At 50.2% G+C, this 25,151-nt stretch overlaps 1 protein-coding gene across 3 annotated transcripts in view; it reads left to right on the forward strand.

Moving 5' to 3' along the window:
• Positions 1 to 25,151, forward strand: part of PDE4B (phosphodiesterase 4B) — a 123,908-nt gene that overhangs the window by 44,889 nt on the left and 53,868 nt on the right. The window contains exon 1 of one of the 3 annotated variants that reach the window (XM_042819396.1): positions 19,978 to 20,055. The exons of the other annotated variants lie outside the window; for them this stretch is intronic. Coding sequence (XP_042675330.1) covers positions 20,009 to 20,055 — 47 coding nt within the window. The 5' untranslated portion in view covers positions 19,978 to 20,008. Of the gene's footprint in view, positions 1 to 19,977; positions 20,056 to 25,151 lie in introns of those variants that run through there. 3 annotated transcript variants of the gene reach the window in all.

Below are 25,151 nucleotides of genomic sequence, written 5' to 3' on the forward strand. Positions count from 1 at the left end.
CCCCTCAGATGTCACATTCCCCAAAACAGAAGTGTTTCTATCAGCTGCTGGCAGGTGAGGTGAGCTGGCTGCAGGGCCCGAGCTGCACTGCTGCTGCAGCTGTTGGCACGAGTTCCTTGGAGAAGGGGTTTTCTTCTCCATTACGTTTGCATGGCACTGGAAGACAGTGGCAGCTTGTGCTGCAAGAAGAGATGACAGCATTGGTTGGGCTTCCTGCATTGCACAGCCCTGCGAGACACGTGGGGCTCCTCACCTGTCTGCTCCATTGTGCTTCCTTCCCCCACGTGCCAGGCACATTCATGACATACAAGCAGAGGCAGTGATCCAGAGTAGGCTTTTTTTGTGTGTGTGCTAATCTGTAATTAAGAAAGTAATGGCATCCCGTGCTTATGTGTTGTTGAGTCTTCATTATGAACAGTGTAATTAAAGGCACGAGATAGTTCTGTGTCAGATTGTGATCTTTACAAATAATTAGCTTCAGGAGCACCAGCAGTTTGTGACATTTCGTGCCTTGAAGTACTGCTTGCATTAATTTTTCCAGTTGCTGGCAGAGGTGTACCGACATAACTGCCGTGTGTGATGTTTATGTCATTGCATGGACATTTTCAGCCTTGTAATGAGAACATGAATGCATACACAGCACCTTTCTGCGAGGGAAAGCCCGTGTGTCATCTAGATGTGAATCACCATACTTTAACATGAAACACAGAGAAAGAGCACGTGCAGAAAAGAGAAGTAGCCTCTTCTAGGGTGGTGAGAGCCAGTGCTGGAACAAACACAGCATGCAAGTGGGAAAAGGTACGGTCTCACTGCAGTTGAATAACACAGGGCTCAGTGCAGCTTCCAGCTAAGCGCCTTACTGCTCCCTTGACTGGTCTCAAAAGAAGTAAGGTGGTCTCAAAAGAAGTAAGAGGGGTCTGGAACACAGGCCATATGAGGAGAGGCTGAAGGAGCTGGGAATGTTCAGCCTGGAGAAGAGGAGGCTCAGGGGAGACCTCATTGCTCTCTATAACTTCCTGAAGGGAGGTTGTAGTGAGCTGGGGGTCTTCTCTCGTGTCATCAGTGATAGGAGCAGGGGGAATGGCTTCAAGCTACGGCAGGGGAGATTCAGGCTGGACATGAGGAAGTATTACTTTTCAGAAAGGGTGGTCAGGCACTGGGATGGATGCCCAGGCAGGTGATGGAGTCACCGAGCCTGGGGGTGTTCAAGGAAAGGCTGGATGTTGTGTTGAGGGACGTGGTTTAGTGGGAGCTGTTGGGAATAGGTGAATGGTTGGACTGGATGAGCTTTTAGGTCTTTTCCAACCTTGGTGATTCTATGATTCTAAGATGTAAACGATTCCTTATGCAGTAAGAGAGCCATTTGTTTACTCCTTATTTAGCAGGAGAGGAGAGCTGCAAGGGCTGTGTGGTCACTGCCACTTGCGTGCCCCAGCGCAAGCTTTATTTCTGTTGTAAAATGTGTTTTATATAGAGATTGTGTGGTAAGTAACCAGACTGTGTATTTGCAGTGCTAGTTGCCTGGAAAGCCCTGAAGTTATTTGGCAGCAGTGCCTGCTGGAAGTGCAGGTATGAGTGCTGCAGCCAAGGAGAAATGCTAAGGCACTTGTTGCCCTTTGATCGGCACGTTGGGTTAATCCATACGTGGAACCACAGAGCCACTGGTGTTGGAAAAGTCCTCTGAGCATCCCAAGGCCAGCCCACGTCCCTCAGTGCCACATCCCCACAGCTCTGGGACACCCCCAGGGAAGGTGACCCCCCACCCCTGGGCATCCTGTGCCGATGCCTGACAGCTCCTTGGAACAGAAATTTCTCCCAGTACCCAACCCGACCTTCCCTTTAGGGTCTTCCCACAGAGATGTGGAATGTGGTGCAGATGAGAATCCTGCCTACACAGGATTCCTGCCTACAAAGGCTTTCACCGGGGAAATCTTTTTTGCAAATTAAATGTGAGACTGAAAAACATTTTTAATGGTTTAAGAGCTAATGTTAAAAAGTTTCTTCAAACTCATCAGAAATAGGGAGGATGATGCAACAGCAGAATTTAAGGGAAAAACGAGGTCAAAGAAAAAATGCTGAGCAGATTATTTTCATCAGCTTTGGCCATGGAGTGGACAATGTTTCTCAATTTCCTCTTATTTTTCTAAGCTGAATGTGTATTCTAGCAGTTGACAGTACTTGTCAGCAGGCACCAAAAATGCACGCTCTGTAGGATCTTCCCTTCCAGAAACCCATGGGTCAGCAAGCACCAAGGTGTGCAGTCCAGGTGAGCTGCCTTCTAACAGCTTTGTCTTCCAGTTCTCCTGCTAGCAACAGACTTCTTCACTGCTGGGTGCTTTGCCTCCTAGGCGTGGGGGCACTGATGTGTTGTTGGAGAGCCGCTGTGAACTGAAGAATGAATCAGAGCCAACAGCGATGGCTGTAGGATGAAAGGCTTTGGTTTGGTGAAAGCACCGCTCAGCAGGGCTGGCTCTGGGGCTCCTCGCTCAGGGTGCTCACCGGGTGCTGGCGAGGTGCTGGGTTGCTCAGCTTCTACACAGGGCCTTCCTCTGCCCTGTGACCGCACCAAGAAATCAAGCGTGGAAGGCAGAAATTGCCCAAGTTTTAGCAGACAGACTGGAAAGGAGGGCTGGTGTGGGGTTTTCTCTGTTTCTGGCCATTGTCTGCTTCAGCGCTGGTGTGTTTGGGAAGTGCTGAGTTTGCATCTGGGGCAGCACGTCGGTGTGGGAAGGGGAGCGTGGGGCTGGGTCTGCTCAGACATCAGCACTCGGGAGCTTTCCTTTGTTGGGTTCCGTCCATCTTGCCAATTCCAGAGTGCCATGATTCTTTGTAGCTTCCTTTTTAAACTCAAATGCAGTCCAGCCCAGACCTCGCTGACTGACACTGCTTCACATTCTGCTCTTCACTGCTCATTGTGTTTATATCCCCATCATTTCTAGCTGTGTACACACAAAAACAATATTATTCCTATTTGCACTGTCACAAAAACATTTTCTTTCTGTGCTGTGTCTCTTAGAGGTCTGGTTCCCTTTGCTAGCGCAAGAGATGTTAAATATTTAGTGTTACGTTAAACATTTCATCAATTAAACCTCACACTGCTTTGAACAGAGCTTGCGAAAAACGTCAGCATGAAAGAAAATAAGGCCAGGCGAGAGGGAAAAGAAGGGTTAGGCAAAAGCACAGTGTCCTTGTCAGCCACAAAGCAATACAAAGCAGGCACAGAACTGCAGGTGATGCGCGGGTTGAACAGAGCTTGAGGCTCCTGGCTGTGCTGCTGGGTCCGTCTCACCTTCCCCAAAGGCAGCCTGCTGGTCTTGTGCTTGTTTTCCCACAGTTAGCTCTTTTTCTAGGCACTTTCTGGCTTTTTGTTCTGCTTTTATATCTTTAGGTATTGCACAGTGATAGGAGAAGGGGGAATGGTTTTAAACTGAGACAGGGGAGGATTAGGTTGGATATGAGGAGGAAGTTTTTCAGCCAAAGGTGGTGAAGCACTGGAACAGGCTGCCCGAGGAGGCTGTGGATGCCCCATCCCTGCAGGCATCCAAGGCCAGGCTGGATGTGGCTCTGGGCAGCCTGGGCTGCTGGTTGGCGACCTGCACACAGCAGGGGTTGGAACTGATGAGCGTTGTGCTCCTTTGCAACCCAGGCCATGCTGTGGTTGTCTGAAATATTGATGGATAGGTGGTTGAACTGGATGGTCGTGGAGGTCTTTTCCAACCTCGGTGGTTCAGTGAGACCTGCAAGGCCCAGCTGCTGCCCCACTCCAACCTTCTGCACGTGAGACTATCAATGGCTGCTTCCATGTCAATGGGAGTTGGGTTATTTTGGTGTTGCTTCAGCAGGAAGATCTAAAAATTTACAGGCTGCTATCTGTTTGTGACAGCACATTGACACAGCCCAGGAAATGATGGGTAATTGCACACAGCATATGCAGCTTTGTTTATACCAACTCCTGTGCTTACCCATCTCATATCCGCCCCTGAAATCCACAGAGAAAACACATCATAACTGACAGCCTGTAATCCTTGGTAAGGTTCTCAGTTTATTTCCTCTACTTGATTCTGGTCGAAAAGCGAGAGGGAGAGGAGGCAGAATTGCAGAAGGAAATACCAGGAGCATTGAATAACATCTACTGAGCCGTGGTGTGTAAGAGAGAAGTGCTATTGACATGGTTTGTGCCTGCTGTTTGTTTTCAGGAAAGTCATTGTGTAAATGAGGGATGTGTTTCAGCTGGGCCTCCTCGGAGCTTCGTTTTCTCTTTGCCTTTCAGTTCAGCTTTTACCTATAAACATGTGTTAGCTTTGAATTGTAAAAATGTTTCTCTGTTATTGTTCTAACCGAAATGCAGCTTGCCTGAGGAAATGCATCGGGACTTTTAGAACTCTGTGTAGCAGAGATTTGAATTTCAGGTCTTAATTTGTTCTGTGAGAGCTATGGGGAATCATCTTCATCGAACGAAAGTTTGCTCCTGTCAGATCCTTACTTTGTTTTGATTGATCTTTTCCTTCTGTAGTTCAAATCCATCCATTTTTCTATGGCATCTACAGAAGGATCTGCCCCCTTCCCTGGGGAGACTATTGCTCGGCAAGTCCGCAGGCTGTTACCATGCAGGTGATGAACAGCCCCAGGTTGTGGGCAGCAGCTGTGCTGGGTGCTGTGGGCACACTGCTCAGAGGAGCTGCCCCTGTGTGCTGGGTGTCCCTGAGGAAGCAGTTCCTGGGCTCGTGGCTATGAGAATGACGTGGCAGTTCTTCACGGAGTCCCGGAGAAGTGGAGCGGATGGGAACGTTCCTGCACACTCATCAGTATCACCTTCATGTTCCAGGCACAGCAGGTCGGTGGTGGGAGCTGACCTGGGCTCCCTGCAGTCAGGGCCATTTATAATTCATGCCAAAAAGCTTTCAAGATCTGATGTGAGTGCCGTGAGCATCCAGAGGGACGCACTCGCCCTGTTCTCTTCATGATAGACGTAGATGGGACCCACGCATATCACAGAGCGTTCCACCTGCTTTACAAGGCTAAGCAAAGGAAGGGCAGATGACACTTTGCCACAGTCAGCTTCATCTGCTATTACTGCCTAGAGAAAAAGCACGTACCCTGAGGCCTCCTTGGTCACAGCAGTGTTTTTTAAAGGCTGTGTTTTTTAAGATGCATCCTTTCCTCATGAAAAATGAATGTGTTTTGGTAACAGAAATTATCCCCTTACTTCAGTTCGAATTAAAATCAAGTCCAGTGATAGAGTGAATGCTTAGAAAGCCCATTGTTTGTTCATAAGGAGCTGATGGGAACGATGAGTATACTTTTAAAAATAGCAACAATTTCTGGAATGAAAACCAAATTCCAAGCAGAGGCAAAGCATCATAGATTTAGTCAACAACCAGAACTTCTTGGAGGTTGTGCTGTGGGAGATGCTGATGACTTTAAGGAGCACATGTTGGGGTGGGGGGCAGCCAGATGCTGGAACAGAGATGGACAGCGGGGTGTCACTGCCCCTGGGGGCTCAGAGCCACCAGGCAAGCACTGAGCATCCTGCACAGCTGGATGTGCTTGCAGCAGCGCTTGGGTCAGCCACAGCTCCCTGCTAACCCAGAGCACCTGGAGCTGGGGTGCATGTGCTCCAAGCAGAGCCCTCAGGGCGCTTCCTTTCATATCAGCACGCTCAGGTATCTTAGGAGAAAGCATAGATGCAGCTCTGCAGCAGAAGCTCCCAGGGTGCCTCTATGTGAAGCACATCCTGGTGTCCTGGCAGCCCTGGGTAGGGTTGGTGCCCTCCCTGGCTGCAACCAAGCACAGCAGGCAGGCTGGGCAACACTCCTACTATGGCATGTTAAGCTGGGTTTTTATATAGAGTTACCATCTAGCACGGGAATATGCAGTTATTCAGAAGATCTTTCCAAATTACAAATGTTACCATCGAGTTCTTTATTCAGGTGGTGAATGATACCTGCATGGAAAACGACAGAAAACAGAGAAATCTCATCGTCTTTAATCATTGACTTTGATTCCTGGGTGCTCTCAGGGAAAGGGCTGTTCTGGAAGAAGCTGCACAATGTGATCTGCTGGCTCCCATGCGTGGCACAGCGCTGCTGCTTCCCGGGTTAATGTGTAACCTGCAGCACTTGGGCTGTAAGGAAAATGAAGTGGTTTGCTTGGCTTGGAACCTAATGCTGTTATCTGAGCTGCTGCTAAAGGTATCAAAGTGTGCTCCATGTTCTGCTTTTGTATTAGATTTGCCTCTACTAAGAGGGATATAAATACATTTTATAGGCCGATTCCTAGAAATTAATATCTTTTTAAGAGCCTTCTTTATGTCACCTGGGCTGTGTTTCTTGTGAGAGTAACTGCTGTGCTCAGGGCAGCAGGTTTATGGCCCCAGCCGTGGTTTGCCCAGCAGCTGTAACTCAGAGGGCACCGTTAGCTGGCAGCGGCTCTTCCTGCAATTAGCACAGGCAGCAGTCGGGTCCCTGATTGCAGCTCAGCGTTAGGGCATCCTTCAGAGCAGGTTCCTTCTTGTCTGCAGGCAGCATCCTCACGTGTCCCCTCACCACCACTGCCCTTTCCAGCAGCCTAGTGCAAACCAAACAGCTGGGAAGGGCCCCATCTCTGTTTTGCCCCAGGAGAAGGCAGAAGACATCAGGGCCCATGCAGCTGCACAGCACACCATAGCAGTGCTGCAGGTGGATGGGTCATGGGGGGCTCGGTTCTCTCCTGCCTGCATGAGCTGGTGGGAAGGTTTGTCCAGGCACCAAATGGCATCCAGAAGTGCTGCTGGCCGTGCCATGCTCACCCCTCACCAAATCTTGTCAGATTTGGGCTGCTGATATGAAATTTTGGAAACCATCTCAAGGAAGGTTGTGCTTCCATAGCTGCACCACCTCTTCTGCATTTATGGTATAAAAATGAAATGTAAGAGCAGGGAGCTGCGGGGTGTGAGCATTAGCATGTATTTGGAGGAAGAGATCCCGGACACATCTCACTGTTCTTTTTGGAAGTTCTTCCTTTCTCCTCAGGTCTTACATTTCCTTTCTACCAGTTACAGGTGAGCAGAATTTCAGTTTTTTAAATGTTTCAGGCCCTGTGCCTTCCCGGATCCTCCTTACCAAACGATAAGGGGCAGCACGTTATTTCCTTGCATTCATACGTGTTGTGGTTTAGGTTTTGACCCTCGAACGTTGAGTGCTTTGGGTCAGGGCTGGCAGGGAGCTCCGTGGATGCACCGAGGTGCTATGAAGAGCCGTGGTTTGGTCTGTGTCACCTGACACAGTGCCACAGAGACAGCGTGGTGCTGTGATGGAAAAGTACTCACAGTGCATACGTACTGAGCTGAAGCCAGTTGTGCTCTCTCTTCTGGAAGCTCATAGGCATGCATTGAGTCTGGAGTTTGCTCGCTTTGGCAACTGAGTTCCTGATGTCTCTGTCACTGCAGTACAAATTCCAGCGCAGGTCACCTGTTTATTTTGTTTCACGTTTCTTTTGGCTGGAATAAAAGGCAAGGCAGACATCAGCTCGGTGGGATTTGTACAGAGCCGGCTCAGGCTTTCAGCACAGCCCCTGGGTGAGCAGCGCAGCGCTGTGCTGTTATCCACGCGGTCCGTCCCTGCGGGGATGCAGATCTCATTGCTTCCTGGCCAGAATCCCACCAAAGCCCCCGAGCCCCTTCCAGCAGCAAATCAGCATTCGGCAGCCACCGCTGTGCTCATTCAGAGAGATCTTTTTGGAGACATTTTATTTACCAGATGCGTTACAACACCCCCGTGGATCTCACTGTGGGTTCCTTGGTCAACGCTGCATTTGGAGTCTTTAGGTTGCAGCTGCTTGACGGGGAGGCGTGCAGCTCATTCTCAGCCATGGATTCTGCTGCCAGGCTGTGGCAGCCACTTTGCACAAGCTGTAGAGCAGTAGGCAGGGGCTGGGCCATGGGGGGTTGTGGCTCTCCCTGGACAGTGGCTGCTGCCAGCTGTGCCCAGTGGCCATTCTGAGGGTGTGAGAAGGACTCACCAGGTGCTTTGGCACTGGTGAATGTTAGAGGGGAACAGGACAAGCACTAATCCATACTGATGAATAATTCTGAATCTGTTTTAAATTGCATCCACTGGTAGAGTGAAACGTTGTTTGATGGGAGCGCTGCCCCATGGCTTGTTTCCCTGGCCTGGCTCTTGGTGCTGGAGGGCTCTGCTGGGGGCTTTGGCTCCAGGGCCGGAGTCGAATGAACCCTCTGGGCTTGTGACAGTAGAGCTGCACGATGGGTGAGCAGTTCAGCATCATTGCCACCGAGTGGGCCGGAGCCCAGTGGGGCACTGGTGGCACAGTGACATCCTGCAGCAGCTCCAGCACTGGGCTGGTGGTTCTCGTGGCCTCTGGAAGGTTTTCTAGCTGCTGTCCCTCCCAGGTACCAATGGTTCTCCCTGCTTGTCTCCTGCTCGCTCTTTGCAGCAGCATCCTTTGAGTTTAGGCTGGACGTTAGGAAATACTACTTTTCTGAAAGAGTGATCAGGCACTGGAATGGGCTGCACAGGGAGGTGGTGGAGACACCGACCCTGGAATTGTTCAAGGAATGTTTGGATTTTGTGTTGAGGGACACGGTTTAGTGAGAACTACTGGTGATAGGTGGATGGTTGGACTGCATGATCCTGTAGGTCTTTTCCAGCCTTGGTGATTCTGTGATTCTGAGTGAGCTCTGTGCCATGCACAGGACTAAAGCAAAGCGACCTCCATAGCATACCTACAAATTACTGCATCTCCCTCATTTTCTCTAGCAAGTCGATGAGCAGCACTGTATCTTTTTCACCCAGCCACCCCTGGATGCTACTTTACAATATAGCAGTGCTTGTATATTTAATAAAACTCCTAAGGACATCTGTCCTTGTTTCTTTGTGAGGAGCGGTGGAGCACATATCTAAAATTTGGCTCTCTTTGTTACCTTGCATTGTCCAGGCCTTTCCTCACAGCCCCAAGCCAGATGTGTCACATCAGCTTTGGTTTCTGCTGCTGTAGTTTTGTTGCAGTAACAAAGATAACACAAAAAAATGAATGATAGTAGTATGGAGAAAATCCTTTCTTTGTAAGATGCCACAGAGTTCTGACCATTGGATTTACTCATGAGGCATCAGATGCAACAACCAAAGCCAGAACAAATTGTTTCACAGGTTTGCAAGCTTTAATTTGATTCCCTTTTTGCAGTGGCTTAATGCACTGTATCTTTGCTCAAGTGAAGTTCACTTTTCGACTTATGGGATCCGTGTGTGCTCATGAAAAATAAACATAAACAGTGAAAGAGCTCTGAATTGTTCAGAATAATAGTGCAGTGCCATGAATACAAAAGCAATGAGGACATTTGGGAAAGTTTAAGGACAGTGACACATTTCAGTGTGCTGGAGGGTGCTGTGAAGCACTGCTCATTTTCAGTCCAGAAGGCTGCATGTGTTGGCTGCCCTGCACAACACTGGGCTGCCCATTTTCAATACATGCTGAGAAAGTCTTTGGTTGTTCAGATCCCATCTCGCTGCCTGTCGCTGCTCCAGGGGTGGCCATGCATGGGGCACACGCTGGGCTCATTAACAGGGCTCTGAAAGAATTTCTTATCCTTTGTTGTAATTTGAGTTTCATAGATTCATAGAATCACCGGGGTTGGAAGAGACCTTCAAGACCAGTCCAGCCATCCTCCTCACACCAATGTAACCCTGCCAAACCACGGCCCTCAGTGCCACATCTACGCGTTGGTGAGTGATGTGGCCTTGCTTCTCCTGGTGTGTCAGACAGACGTGGCCATTGCTCTTGGAGGGCTGGCACTCTGACCTGCACCCAGCTGAACGGGTTGGCTGGTGGCACTGTGCCCTGTCTGCTTGAAGAGCACTTCTCCTGCTGAGGCTAAGTCAAATGGAAGCAGGGGGGAAAGCCCCTAAAGCCTGTGACTTCTCCATCATTTCTTTTCCAACTGTCTCAACTAATATCAGCATCCTGCTTGGTGAATCTCCCATCCAAACCAGGTGTTTGGTGCTGGCTCTGTGCAGCCCAGTGAGGACACGGAGCTGTACTGAGCAGATCCGTCCTCGCCTTCCATCAGCTCACCTCCTCGTGCAGTCCTGGGTGCTCTGCGTCTTACAGCTGTCCTTGCCTGTATCATGTAAAGCTTACTGCAGGTATGAAAGCACTGTTTAATTCTTATTTTATCCCACATCTTCCAGTGCACGTTAAATTAATAGTTTACGTATTACTTTGCTGTAATGAAAAAGACCTCTACTCTGTTACAAAGAGTAGATTCTAATTTTAAAGTTACATGTTTGCTGCTGCTGTCATTTTGATGCTTTCCCAGTATGTGATTTTCATTTTTTTTTTATTAGCTCGTGTTTGAAATAATGAACGTCGGTGCCAATAAATCATCACAGACAACAAAAACAGGAGTTGCAATTTGTTGTCGCGTTCTGTTGACTGAAGATGTTTTCAAGATGTAACTTAAATCTACTTGTAAGTGTTGGTGGGCCCGCCTCACAGCTTGGCCATGGGTCTGTGGGGCTGCTTCCCCATGTGCTGGGAGCAGAGCCATGCCTGCAGAGAGCTGGGTCCAACCAGGCTGGGCTGGGAGCTCGGGCTGCTGGTCAGGCAGCCGGTGGTGGTTCAGGATGGATGCAGAATGGAATGTAAGGTGGATGGATGAGCTCGGTGTTGGAAGGGATGCTGCGTGTTGGCAGGTTCATACGGATTGTTTCCTTGGAGTTGATTCTTCCCCGTCTGCATGCTTTTGGGATCTGTCCTTTGTTATTGTTTCAATATTCGTATTATCTATCAGTATTAGAGCGCTGCAGTTTGGCAGCATTCTATATAGCCTTAATCGTTAGCCTTGTGAAATTTGTAATTAATTCCTAATGAACTTCATAACTAACTACCCGGACAATTAGGGAAAATAGGGTTTCACGATGATTAGCATGAGTCTGGCATGGAAGGGTCTGTTCTGTGCGAGCGATACTCCTAATGAACTCGGAATATTAACAACTATTTCCATAGATCCTGTGTGCCCCGTTCAGCTGGTAGGGGTGTTGGAGCAACATAACCAGCTGCACTGAATTATTTGTTAGCAAAACATGAATTCAGCTTTGTGGTTGCCCTCCATCAGCTCCCTGCTGCTGCTATGCGAGCCTCTAACTTGCAGCTCTTCCAGGAGAGGTGTCCAGGAGTTCTGAAGAGCTCTCCTGGAAGGTGAAGGCACTTCCCTCTGATACAGGAAGGGTTAAATGCTGATGCACTGCTTGGTGGGACCCCAGTCTGAGCAATGAGGCGAGCGTTCGTCTGCATGTTTGCTTTAGCAGAAATGACATTCACCTCCTTTGTGTCTGATTCTATTAACTAGATACAATTTTCAGCCAATATCAGACATAACAGCTTTCAGTTGCTCTTCAAATGAAACTAATCTATGGTTCACTGGTCTAGAATCCATTTCATCCCCTGTTTATGTCCAAACAGAGCAGTGCAGAAGACTGATCCGTTCCAGATGTGCTTCTCACACGATAGGCTTTGAGAAACGTCAGCTTGGGGCCAAGTTTCCATTCTCCGCATCTCAAGAACAAACACAGCTTATAACAGACTGCTCACCTCTGTGAATGCTGGTTTTGTGTTTTGAAGCCTTGTAGGTTTTCATTAATTCACGTCTGAGATGTTGGTGGGGATTTTGATTGACCGCAGGCCAGGATGCTCATTGCCTTCACAGTATGGCACTGCAACCTCAGCAACGGGAGCTGCTGTGACGTGGGCTGGTCTGGCTTCTGTGCTCCAGACAAGAGGTGGTTCTCAGGTCCCTGCTGCCCTCCACATGACTGGGTATGGATGATGTGGTGTGTTCTGCCTTCTGTGTGACTCACAACATTGCAGAACAGGATCCCATATACCCTAGAGATTGGAAGTGAGTGAAAAAGCCATGAAAAACAGGATTAAGGAGATTAGAAATAGTTGATCCCTCTGTTCTCAGCCAGCAACGCTGCGGTACTGTGCCTGGTGCTTCACCTTGAGCACTGTGTGCAATTTGGCTGCCAGGATAAGAAAAAGACATCAGGCTTCCAGAGGGTGGATTGCCTCTTGTAGTGCTTTGATCACATCGTTGGTGCCATCTTATGGAGGCCTCAGCGTAGGACTGGTGTCACTGTGGGCTGTGGGAGCCCATGGGGAGCAGCCAGGTGTTGGTGCAGATCATCTTTGAGGTTGTTAGAGCAGTGTGGTTAGGTTGAGGTTGGACCTGGTGATCTTGAAGTTCTTTACCAAGCCGAGCAATTCTATGATCTGGTTCATGCTCTTGGTGCCGTTGGTCCCCGGGCCTCAAATAAGGGGAGTGGGGGTGTGAGGGGAGTGGTTTGGGTTCTGTGCTGTTCCCATCCAGGTTGCCAGGTCAGGAGAAACCCGAAGATGAGGCTGTCCGAGGGAGCCCCGTGTTGGTGGCATTGCAGCGCTCCCAGCAGCCTTGCTGAGCAGTGTGAGGCCAGCGCACGTGTAAACTGGGTGACTGAGTTTGGGAAATGTCCAGAGGGCAAGTGGGAAGAAAATTCCCTTCCCTGTGACTTACCTCTGTTTGCCCAACCGATCCAGCTCAGCCATGTCCCAGCACTTCCTTTCATTGCCAGTCACTGTGCAGAAAGCCCCACGGCGCGGCGTTTAATCAAAAAGACACGGTGGTCATAGAATAAATCCTTCTGGTTCTAAAACATTTGTACAAGGGAAAGGAAAATCGATGAGAAGTGAGAGAATCTCCAGAGAATGGCCAACAAAAGCCAGGCACTGAGAGCTGCTGGTGCTGCCGGCGCAGTCTGTGTGCAGAACACGAGGCTTTGCTTTCGTCAGCCTTGCCATTATTTATCTGCTTCCCCCAGAGCCTGGTAGAATTTAACAGAAGTAACGTTTGGGTGTGTTATACCTGCTCAGTGCACAGTAAAATGGACTTTGTAATGCATGAAATCAGCAGTAGAAATGTAGAATGATAGAAAGCTCCAGATTTATAGAATGTGATAATCTTTTAAAACTTCTTTGTAGGAAACGTAGTAACTTCACAGTGGAATTTAACACCTCGTTACGTAGGATGTATGAATTTCAGGTTGGATATTACAAGAAGTTCCTTCTCCAAAGAGTGGTCGGGTGCTGTGATGGGCTGCACAGGGAGCAGGGAGTCACCAACCTGGGGGTGTTGAAGGAAGGCACGGATGTGGCACTGAGGGATGGGGTTCAGTGGGAAATACTGGTGGAAGGGGGGCGGTTGGACTGGGTGATGATGCTGGGGGTCTTTTCCGACATCAGTTTCTTTTTAGAATCCTTTCTATGATTCTACGATCACCTTTTCAGATCATTTTATTGTGAAACTCAGTGGCGGCGTCGGTCCTTGTGGCTGCGCGGTCGCAGCGAGTGCAGCAGCACCCAGTGCTTGGGTGGCTTTCAGGGCTGTGAGGTCTCCTGAATGAGTAAGTGTTACTTATTGTTCCCTTGTTGTTTGTCACTTAGAGGCTTTCTGTTCATCCCTGTGTGGCTCAATCAAAGCCTACCAAATTCTGTTAAATGAGCAAGTAATTATATTTCTCAGTGCGGTTCAGTGGATTTATTGTTTTGGCTGATGTGAAGACTTATTACTCCCATAATTGAGATAAGTGCATTTTCATTGTGTTCCATTGCTAATAAAATAGTTGTGATTTAACATCTTGCTGGCTTAGAACAGCTAGACCTTGTGCCTAATTACAGACTTTTCTTTTGCTTAAGATTCTATGCAACAGAGGTTGAAAGGGTTTGTTTCCAAGGAAACAAATGCACTGCACTTTTGTCGCATAAAATGTTTCCTGATAGAAAATTCCATAAGCAGGCTCCCAGGAGCTGCAAGTGGCACAAGGTAACTGCAGCAGATCTGGAGCACATCTCCAGCTGCTGTGGGCTGACCCTGCTGCTGCCATCCCCACATTGCTGCTTGGGTGTGCTGGGAAGCTGCAGTGGCAGAACACCAGCGCTGGCATCACTGCTGGAGTTTGTCGGCGTTCTTCAGTGGTGTTTCTTACTGTTCGTGCATTGCACGTGCTTCTGCAATAATAGCAGTGTGCTAGAAGCTCCCTTTATGGCTAACAGAATGCACCTACTCTTTTGTGTTACAGTTCTACATTTGCACATTGCTATTAGTTTTCATACCAGCTTGATAAGGAAACTCCTTTGGCACAGCTCAGACATTTCAGTGAGTTCTGGCAGAGCAGTGCTTTGGGAGAGGCGTGCAGGGGCTGCAGCACGCTGCCTTTGCCCAGGGCTGTGCGTCCCCGATGCTTTCCCAGTGCTGCTGATGACGACAGAGGCAGCGTTACCTGGGCAAACGTCTTGTGCTTCTGTGTTACATAAAGCTTGCTGCCATCTGCCTGCTGGGCTGCTGAGAGTGCTCTCTGTAGCCCACGGGGTTGGCTCTGACGTGGAAAGCGCTCTGCTTGGCTGCAAAAGGAGATTTTTATCCCTCAAGTTCTGTCTGTGTGTGCCTTCCTCAAATTGGGGTCAACTCAGCCGATAGCTCAGAAGGCAGAAATGGCAGTGGCTGTAAGAAGTCCTTTCCCCTGTGCTTCTTCAGGTGGTTGTTTTGCTTTCTGCAGAGCTGACTGCCACCACCCGCCCCTGGTGCAGGGGGAGGAGTTGTGGTTTGGGGCTCCCACCTCTGGGGATGTGTTCAATAACCTGCATGCGGTCACTGCGTCAGCCCTGTGGAACACATCCTGTGCTCTGCCTTGTTCCATCTGCACACAGTCCAGAAGGATCATAGAAACATAGGATGGCTGGGTTGAAAAGGACCACAGTTCTCATCTGATTCCAACCCCCTGCTGTGTGCAGGTCGCCAACCAGCAGCCCAGGCTGCCCAGAGCCACATCCAGCCTGGCCTTGAATGCCTGCAGGGATGGGGCATCCACAGCCTCCTTGGGCAGCCTGCTCCAGAATGCCACCCTTGGGTGCATGGTTCTTCAGTGCAAGTGCATTTCCTCTCTGAACATAACTGTATGTACTTCATGGTGCATTGTGCTCTGGTATAACGATGGCACATTCGCTGTGTTTGTAAATCATTTAAGAATTATTGTTCTGATTTGCACAAAATCAATGCACTAGAGTCTTCTGACTTGGACGAATTAGGTAGGAATGTGCGTATTATCCTGCTGCTGGAAGTTCAAATGAGAGTGATTTCAATATGAAAAACCTGCCATTGTCAATATGAGCTACTTCTTTGTTAAGAAGATGTATCACTGAAAGGGAACTTTCAATACTCTGAGGAGATGAGTTATTCAACAAAATCATAACATTGATAACGTCTGGAAACCAACTCAGAAGGGGTCGGAGAAACTGAAAATTCGCTGCTGTTTGAAGTTCAAAATATTGTATTATCTTCTTCAGAGTGACTGTACAAAGGTAGGGATTACAACACACAGAACTGGACTCCTGGCAGGATGTTGGAGACAAGGGGATCAGCCTCTGCTCCCAGGGAGCAGCAATGGGATGAGAGGTGACGGCTCACGCTGTGCAGGGCAGGGCAGGCTGGGTGCTGGGGGACATCTCTGCTCCAAAGAGCGCTCAGCACCGCACAGCCGCCCAGGGGTGGGGGGTCAGCATCCCTGGGGGTGTTCAGAGATGGGGGGAGGTGGCACTGAGGGATGTGAGCAGTGGGCACGGGGTGGGCAGGCGGAGCTGAGAGGGCTTTTCCATCCTGAACGGCTCTGTGGTTCTGTGATTTCAGTGGTGATACCACGCTCTGCTAGGCATTTTTTCCCCTGTCATGAAGTTAAGTGAAAATAGGAAATATTTTAAAGCATTTTCATGCAGATGGATTTGTACTCCAAGGAAAGTGAGAGCATGACGGGAGCTCACATTGTGGAAGGGGAGCAGAAAGGAGCAATCTGAGTGCTGGAGGAAAGTGCTGCGTTCCCTTGTCTGCTGTCAGGAAATAGCTCCTTAAGTACTGCACTCCCAAATTGGCGTCTGCTTGTTTTAACACAGACTGCTGTTAGGTAAAAATACCCCTCCTGCACTCAAGCAGCTAGGAGAGCTAATGCTCTTGAAAACTACAGCTTAAAGGGTTGCAGACAAAAAGAGACAAAAAGAACACGTCGAGGGTAAGAAGTCATAATATTATGACCTACGTTAAAGAGGCAATTACGTTCTTCACAACTAACTCTGTGCTGCAGGTGGGGCACGCAGCAGCCAGCCAAGCACCGTGCTGGGGCTGCCTGGCCCTGGGTGCAATGAGCTGAGGTCATAGAATCCTAGAATGCCCTGGGTTGCAAAGGACTGCAGTGATCATCTGGTCCCAACCCCCTGCTGTGTGCAGGTCGCCAACCAGCAGCCCAGGCTGCCCAGAGCCACATCCAGCCTGGCCTTGAATGCCTGCAGGGATGGGGCATCCACAGCCTCCTTGGGCAGCCTGTTCCAAGCAAGGACCCTGGAGATGTGGCACCGAGGGATGTGGTCAGTGGAGAGGGTTGGTGGTGGGCTGGGGGTCTTAGAGAGTCTCTCCAGCCTTCTCGGTTCTGTGGTTTTATGATGTCTGACACATTGCTGCCCAGCTACTCAGTCTAACTCACGTCCTGGTGCCGCTGTGTTTACAAGTGACAATATTACAATCTGCAAACAATTAGAGAACTTTTTCTCCACCTCTTTGTAGAATTTCATCTAGAAAACAACCATCGATGCTTCCTTACCAACTGAGGCAATGCAGCAAGCCTATCTCAAAAGAACTGGAGCATTGAGAGCTAATACAGCTCACATTAGGCGTAAAGCTCATTTTGAAAAATTTGTAGTGGTTTCTGTTTCAATCAGACAAATGATTATTGGTTCTGGTTCAGTCCCTTCGCCTCCTGCCATGGGAACACGCGTCCCCTGCAGCATCTCTTCCACAAATTGGTTTCAGAAAGCTTTGGAGTTTGGAAGTAGCCAAACTGGAACATGAAATTAAAGCCCCCTAAAGGTACAATAAAATAATAGATCAAAATAAGAGCCTGTTGGAAACCTGTCCAGCCCGTGTACTTCTGCTACATGCAGCGTGCCCATAGCCTTAAGGTCCTGGTGTGCTGTTAGCAAAGATGTGTGCTCTGAGGAGGTTGTCCTGCCAGGACCTGCCTGGGAGCTGCTTGGTGCCCACAAACGGCTGCAAAGCTGGCAGTGCTGTGCTCATGGCCCTGCTGCTGTTGTCAATTCCTTATGTTGTTTCCTACTGAAAACATCTCAGAATGGCTCGCTGCGAAGCTGCAGGAAGGATTGGATCTCAGCGAGCTCATTTTCCAGCTTATGTGTTCAGGAAATGTGGCACCGAGGGATGCGGTTAGTGGGCATGGGGGTGGGCTTGGTGGTTTTAGAGATCTGTTCCGATCTTTATGAATCTATGATGCCATGTTTTATTACTGCATTGCTGAAGTGCATTTGTCAGCCTCAGCCAGAGGACGCAGGTAGTTAAGGCAGTGTCAGGTAGTGCGCCGGTTGCCTGCTTCACAGCAAGAAGGAGATTAGAGTTGCAAATCGGAATGTCATCATCGTGAATCAGTGCGGCCAGAAAAAAAGGCAATGAATGGAAGGCCTCTGCATGGCCGAGCACTTGGCTGGGTGTGCAGGCAATTGCATCACTTGCAAATCAATAGATAGCTTTGTATTCTGCAAGTCAGCCCCAGTAGGTGCGTGTGCTGAGCAGAACTCTGTAAACATGTGTGGAAGGGTCGGTGCTGCTCTGCCAAACAGCTCCTGGAGTCCCAGGGAGCTGCACTGGGTGGGAAGCTGGATTCTGAGAGTTGCATCCCCTGCCCCATACACGTGTCCAGCCATCCATCTCAGTGATCTTCTGTGCGTCTGCCCATACATCCATCCATTTGCCCATCTGTCCATCCACGTGTCTGTCTGTCCATCCATTCGTCCATCCACATGTCCATCTCTGCATCTGCCCATCCATCTGTGTGTCGGTCCATATGTCTGTCTGTCCATCCATCCATCAGTCCATCCATCCTTCCATCTATCGTCTCTAACTCCATCTGTCCAAATGATTCTCAAGCTTTCAGATTACAAGCAGGGATGTTTGCATATTACCCTGATTGTTCCACTGGTAACCACGAGGAGGAAGACAAAATTTTCCTCTCGGTGTGTTCAGTATCTTATTTATTTCTCTGGGGTGAAAGCCCCAGTGTGTTCTTGAAGGGTACATGGCCTTTAATCTGGGAAGAGGTGCCACGGGACGTGTACACAAATGTGCTGCACTTCTGCTTTGTCTCCAGACATCGAAAATACCAGGTGATTTCTTTCGGGCTCTGCAGTGGTACTTTCTGGGCACTGAGAGCATTCCTGAAGCTTTGCAGCAATCTGCTGTTGATTGGGAGAATGAAGGTAGAATGTGCTGGAGAACCTGGAGTGTCCAGCATGATAAGCATTCCAGGAGCACAGTGGAATTATCCACATCACATCGGGGATGCTCAAGGAGGGGAAGGGCTAGAAATGTGACATGAGATGCCATGAAAAGGGGAGCAGGGATGGAAGATGCAGCAGCTCAGGGTGGTGGGATAGAAAAAGAGCACGTGGGATCTTCTGCCACCGAAGTGAGCAGTGAATTCATCTTGTCTTTTTTCCAGAAGTAGTGGGAGTCGTGCTGCAGGCCAGCTGGTGGGCTGGAGTCTGGCAGGATCTGAAATCTCACCAGAGGCGTTACTGTGTGTTATTTATAACGGAGCTGTTGGGCCCCAAAGCCCCACGGTGCTGACGTGAACGCTGGGAACAGCCCCAGCTTGGGTTCAGCTCATTAAGTGGGCTGCATTTCTCTTATTTAATGGTAAATGAGATTTCAGCCTGCCCCACGGCTGTGGTTGTTTCATCGAACCTCTGCAGCGCTTTCAACGTGTGAGGTGATCAGTGTGTTTGTGATGGATGAAGCATAGAATAGGCTGGCAGCACACAGGGGGTTGTGACCACCCCTTTGGACACAGTGCCTGCAAGCTGTGCTGCACCCAGTGCTGCTCATGGCAAGGACCCTTCCTTCGGGATGTCAGAGGGAAGACTCCTATCAGGGGAGCCCGGAGAGGGGATGTGCTGTGCATCCCTTGGTGCTGCCCGCTTGGCAGAGCTCCTTCCCCAGCTACCTGGCATTCCCCAGCCCTCCCCTGCCCCCTGTGTCCCCTCTGTGCCCAGCGCCCCTCACACCAGGGCCGTCTCTGCTCACGTCCCCAGCAGCGCCCAGCCCCGCGAGCCGGATGCTCAGCAGCAGAGCTTCAATGTCAATCCTGTAAAATTCCATTTTACGCAGAGACTCAAAAATCTGCTCTTGCTCAAAGCCTCTGGATGCGGCTGCGGCTGCAGACGTACCTGCTTGGAGCATTTTCCTAGAAGCAGATGCAGGGAGCGGGGCTCCGCTCTGAGCACAGACGCGTCCCCGAGTGACGGAGCGAAGCAGAGCGTGCCGCTGCCTGTGCCAAGGGCCAGCCAGGCGCTGCTGGGGCACTGGGAGCCGTCCTCAGGGCTCACCCTTTGTTGCCATTGCTCACCCAGGCCTTTGTCACAGAGGAGCGATCCCTGCGGCTTGTCACACGCGATGGGAGCGTCGGAAACTTGAGCTCAGCGGCGTCTGAGTGAGCGATGAGTGTGACCTGGGGAGGATAAACAGGAACGGGGGGATGTCTCTGGAGTTTGGAGAACACCCGCCGCTGCTTTTTTTTTTTCCTTCTGTGTCAGTGTCACTGGAAGGGATGATACAAATGAGAGCAGGAAGCTGCAGTTTGGGTTCTGCCAGAAATAGATCTTTTTTCTTCTGATAGAGACGAAGAACTATGGGAGTCTGGAGAGGCTGTTCCGCGGCACCCTCACGGTCTGATTGCCAAGTCGTTTGTATTCGTGTGCGAAGTGACATCCACCCTGAAATGGGAGTTGACATGTAATCAGAAAGAATAAAAACTCGTGGAGGTATCTGCGTGCTGCTGATACAAGTTCAGCACGAGGGGAGCTGGGGGTGAGCACAGAATGTGCTGAGCGCGCTCAGGCGACAAGGAGAGAAACACCAGCGTGGAAGATGTTGAATGTTAATATTGCACGTAGTCGCCGTCATTCATGGATTTGGTGAGTGCTACTTGTTCTGTTGTGCCTGCATCAGGCAGCTCTGGTGGGCAGGAGGGCTCAGAAGTGTGCTCTGCATTTGGGAGCGTGCAGCTGTGCGCTGGGAATTGTGCAGTTCTGTGTGTGCTGAGCGGAGGCGGTGGCTGCGCACACACCTTCCCCGAGTTGCACGGCTCTGCGGTGCTCAGTGTTTCCTTTGGCTCTCGGTGCTGACACCCCGATTTCTTAGAATCACAGAACAGCCTGGGTTGAAAAGGACTACAGTGATCATCATTCCAACCCCCTGCTGTGTGCAGGTCGCCAACCAGCAGCCCAGGCTGCCCAGCGCCACATCCAGCCTGGCCTTGAGTGTCTCCAGGGTTGGGGCATCCACAGCCTCCTTGGGCAACCTGATTTGGTGATGATGTGCATGGGGGGCCTGGGGCTGTGCACCCAGGGCTGCACTTCATCCTGCATTCTGTTCCCCAGCACACTTTGCTTTTGTAGCCAACGGTCTGGTTTTGGAGGTGAGGTGTGAAGTTGGCGAGTGCTGTGATCTGTGTGTCCTTACAGTGCAAGTAATCATTGTGGTCTCTGTATCACCCTGTGACAATATAGGGCAAGTGGGGAATTCAACATACTGGAGATTTGGAGATGATATTTTCAATCCTCATTAAAAACAGTCTGTTCTTACGTAGGATAAATTCTCACTATTTGTATGGTTGCTGTCGATGAGTTCAGCTGCTGTCCCCTCTGCTTCAGGCGCTTTGATGAAGCTATAGCTCGTTACTTGTGTGTATTAATAAAAGTAGCAAGGCTCTGAGTCCTGAACAGTGCCTTCAAACCCAGTAGCCATTTGCTAACAGGTGGGCATGCAAGGGAGTGAGCAGCTTCTCTCTGTTGCAGAGAGGTCATGAAAAACGTAGTAGCATTGGAAATGCTCACACTGGAGTTGTTCAACATCTCCTTTCTTTTTGCCTGCTCCAGTTTCATCTGGGAGGACGCTACAGACGCTGCTAGAGGACAACCTGGGCAGCCTGGGGTCCATAGCATGTAGGGCTCATGCATTTAGGGCAAGAGGTGGTGGCCTCAGGTTGCTATAGAGGAAGGTCAGGTTGGATGTTAGGAGAAATCTCCAAAGAGCGCTCAGCACTGCACTGCTGCACAAAGGTGGGGGGTCTCTGTTCCTGGAGGTGTGCAGAGCCGTGGGGATGTGGCACTGAGGGACGTGGGCAGCGGGCATGGCTGGGGGTGGATTGGGAATCCTGGAAGGCTTTTCCAACCCGAATGATTCTATGATTCTGTGATCTTGGTGTTGCCCTCAGCTGGTGCTTATGGCAGGACTCAGCTGCCCCTTGTTCATGGCTGCCCCTGTCTGCCCATCCCAGTGAGATGCAGGGGGCTGGGTGGGCTCAGAGCACTCAATACAGCCTGGGTTAGTCCTGTCCACTAATGGGGAGACCACTTCTCCTGTAGGATGCCTGCTTCTGTGGAGCTCCGGATGCCCATAGATATGGCATTTTTTTTTGGTCTTGGTTTATGAACTCCCTGGCCTCCAATAGAAAGGTGGGATCCTCAACCAGCAGTTGAGTTCTGTGCACAGAGCGTGTTTGCGAAAAGTAGATCAGAAATCTGTAGGCACAGTTTAGAAAGAGAAAGTCAAATATTTTTCTTAGGCTCACAAATGGCTGTAGGAAGCATAAGGAACGCATTGTTAGAATGCGTCGTCAGTGAAGACAATGCCTGGCTGAAGCGTGATCTTTAACAATGAGATAATTGTGATTTAATTGGCTCTGAGCGCTGCAAGGAGAGACAAGCGCTTGCCTTTGCTGTTTGAAAGCCTGGGGGAAGGGTTCTGTGGTGCTGCTGGGCGTCCTGGAGCCATCTCCATTGCTGCTGAGCATGTTCCCCAGGCTCCAAATGAAACAATCTTTCTTTCTTTTGGTGGGATGCTCCTTTGAGCCGAGCCCCCACATGCATATATCCATGTACGGATCCATAACAAGTCCCTGTTCCCCTCTCTCCAGCTCCATCTTGCAGTGTTTAGGGGCAGGCTGGCCTCTGGGCACTGTGGCTGCTCTGCCTCACAGGGCTCTGCTGAATCTTCCCCCTCCCATGGAGGTGCCAGCTGAAGGTTGGTGGCCCACGTGTGCCCTGCTGTGCGTGGCAGTGTGATGGTGATGTGCTCAGTGGGCATGGTGGCAGTGGGTTCGTGGTTGGACGTGGTCATCCTAGAGGTCTCTTCCAACCTTAATGATCCTGTGATGGTTTTCGGGCAGCAGGCTGAGCCTTGTGAGGGGAGGCTGGAATTTAGGCCAAAAAATGACAAGCTTCCTCCCATTGTGTGCAACAACAGAGACGCCTGCAGTAGGAGCACTGGGGCTGTTGGAGTGCTGGGACCGGATTGTATGCTGTCCCACCTTGGCTCCTTCTTGAGCTTGCTCTCATGTCCCACTGTTAGATTGATAGTGATCATTACAGCTTTGTGCAGGGTAAGTGCTAGGATAAGGATAACAGGTGCTGCTGTCCTGGATGTCTTCACAGCTTGATGGGGTGCTGAGTGCCATGCTGTGCTCCTGTTCTGCACAGAGGTGTCACACCAGGGTGGTGTGGGCTGTCACACCAATATGGTACAGGCTGTCAGACCGGGGCGGTGTGTGCAGGACACAACTAGAACAAAATGAGGGCAGGAAGGCACAGACAGGTTGGGCTGCTGGTTTTCTGCTGAGCTTTTGGGATCCTTCTCTTCATTCGCTTCTCATTTTAAGCATTTCTTTTTTCATTTTTGTGCCTAAGAGTGAGTGCTTCAAGGGAAGCAGGAGCACTGTGGTGGTGGGGAGATTGTAAAGACATGAGCAGCAGCTTTGTGGTACAGGAATGGCATTTCTGAGAAGCCCTTGCTGTGCCCTTGGTCAGCATGGGCCTTGAGAACATGGCTGCATTCTCTCCCGTCATGCTGTGGCCTTTCTATTTCCATATCTGTTACGTAGTTGGTATTTAGTTAAGTAAAAGTGCAGATTTAATAAGCAGGAGGATCCACCTGTGGTAAACTGGACAGACTACAGAGATGCCAAAGAGCAGCCCGGTGCGAATGGAACAGGAGGCGATGCTTTTACTAGCAGAGGGATAATTAGCGTGACCGTTAATTACAGATCCTTGCCAGCCAGTGCAGATTCCAAGCCTCCTCTTTTCCATGGAGTTGTTCACCATAGCAGAGAAGGGCCCAGCACTGCCCTTCGGAGCGCCTGTAGCTATGAGAAATGGTTATCCGCCTTATCAACTTCTGCAAAAAGAGGTTTATGCAGGAAATCCAATAATGCCTGAGAAACGAGAGTCTGCATTCCTAAGCCTGCTAAAAGACAAGGGTAGAAACAGCACCCAGAGCTTCACAGGGGCAGCAGAGCATGCTCCTGCCATGCCCACGCTGGTGTGACAGCAGACAGCTGAACGGCTGATGCTGTGCTGGTTGCTGGAGCTCTGGAACATCACAAAGGCTCTGTGCTGGAAGGTGATGCGTTTCCCTTTTCTTTCTGATTCTGTGTTTGCCTGACCGGCTGGCACAAAGCTCGTGCTGTGCTGCAGGTGTGGGAGGCCATCCAGAGAGCTGCTGCTGCTTGCAGCTCCTCGGCACAGTGCAGCGAATGAAGTGCTGCATGCTGTGCCCCCACACTGGCCAGTCAGCAGGGAAAAAATACCATCTTCCCTCGCTCTTCTTGGAAGTTTTCTCTAGGAATGTTTCTCTCCCAAAAGCTGGAGGACATGCTGACCTGCAGCACCCCTGGGCTTCCCTGCAGGAAGGTGGTAGGTGTGGGTTGGAGCCACGGCAGCAGACAGAGTGAATCCCAGGGCCTGGTTCTGTTATATGGGGTGTTAGGGCTGTGGGTAGATGTGGTGGGTTGATAAGATAAACTGGCAGAGTGAGCAAACGCAGTGTTTGGCAACATGTGGCCGGTGGGCACGGTGTGGGTGGGTTGGGGCTGGACTCGGGGAAGTCTTTTCTCTCCTCAAAGATTCTGTGATTTAAGCAAAGCACTTGGGGGGCTGGGGCGTAGAAAAAGCAGGGGGAAAAAGGTGCAAAAATACAGCACGTTTATTGAAAATGATGGAGATGTGTCAGCCTGGAAAGCCAAGCAGCAGGACGTTTCCCACTTCCCAGCTGTGCCACCTGCACGAGCCCCAGTGCTCCCTGCTCCACCATCACAACCACGAGCAAAGGGCAGCATTTGTGCTCGGTGGGTTTGGCATATCCTTCCAGTGAAGGAAAAGCCAAAAAAAATAAGACAAAAATTTCAAAGCTCGCCACAGTTATCTCAGTTGTCATCCGCTGGGAAGGTTCTCAGCTGGTGTCTCGTTGCCGTGCTGCATATGGTTTTATTTAACCTTTTTGTTAATGATCTGGAAAACGAAACAAACAGCCAGCTAATTAAATGAAGAGATGCTGCTAAAGCGAGAAGTGTTGCCAAGCCAGCAAGGAGAGAGAGAAGCAGGGGATAAACAACGTTGGGATGGCACGGCAGAGGGACACAGAGGGCTCCGGGGGCACTCTGGAAATCCATGGTGCTGTGAAGGAGCCAGGGAGGGAATGCCAACTGAGAGCAGTGTGACACTGGCTGGGCTGAGCTGAGAACATCTCAGAGCTAAAGAGCAGCAGCACACAGTGAGGTCGAGGGCTGGTGAATGGAGCCGGGTGGTGGCTTCTTCTCACTGCTGTGCCAGAGCTGGGGGGGACCCAGGAGTGTGGGCACAGAGGGGCACCTGGGGCAGAGAGCTTCTGCGGGAGGCTGAGGGGTGGTGGTAGGCTGCCAACTGCTTCCCTGTGCTGTTCAGACGGAGCTGAGAATACTTTGTGGGAATAGGCAGTGAATTTGACGTGGAAAAAATGTGGAAAAGTGATGTCACTTGTAAGCATTGTTCATTTTCCAGTGCAGGAGGAGAGGGAGAATTTCAGCTAAGAAGTAAACTTCCATGCTCCTGATGTTATTTCCATTAAGAGCTTTGGGAGATGAGAGATGTGTCTGTGGTCAGAGATGTGTGGTACAAAGGGAGGATGGGGGCCAGGGGGTCCCTGCAGAGCGTCAGCCCCGCAGGGCATCCCCACAGACCTGCACAGCTCCCAGGCT

The sequence above is a fragment of the Centrocercus urophasianus genome, unplaced genomic scaffold (genome assembly GCF_019232065.1).
Source record: "Centrocercus urophasianus isolate 14NV4802_14NV808 unplaced genomic scaffold, USGS_Curo_1.0 seq_18, whole genome shotgun sequence".
Lineage (NCBI taxonomy): Eukaryota > Metazoa > Chordata > Aves > Galliformes > Phasianidae > Centrocercus > Centrocercus urophasianus.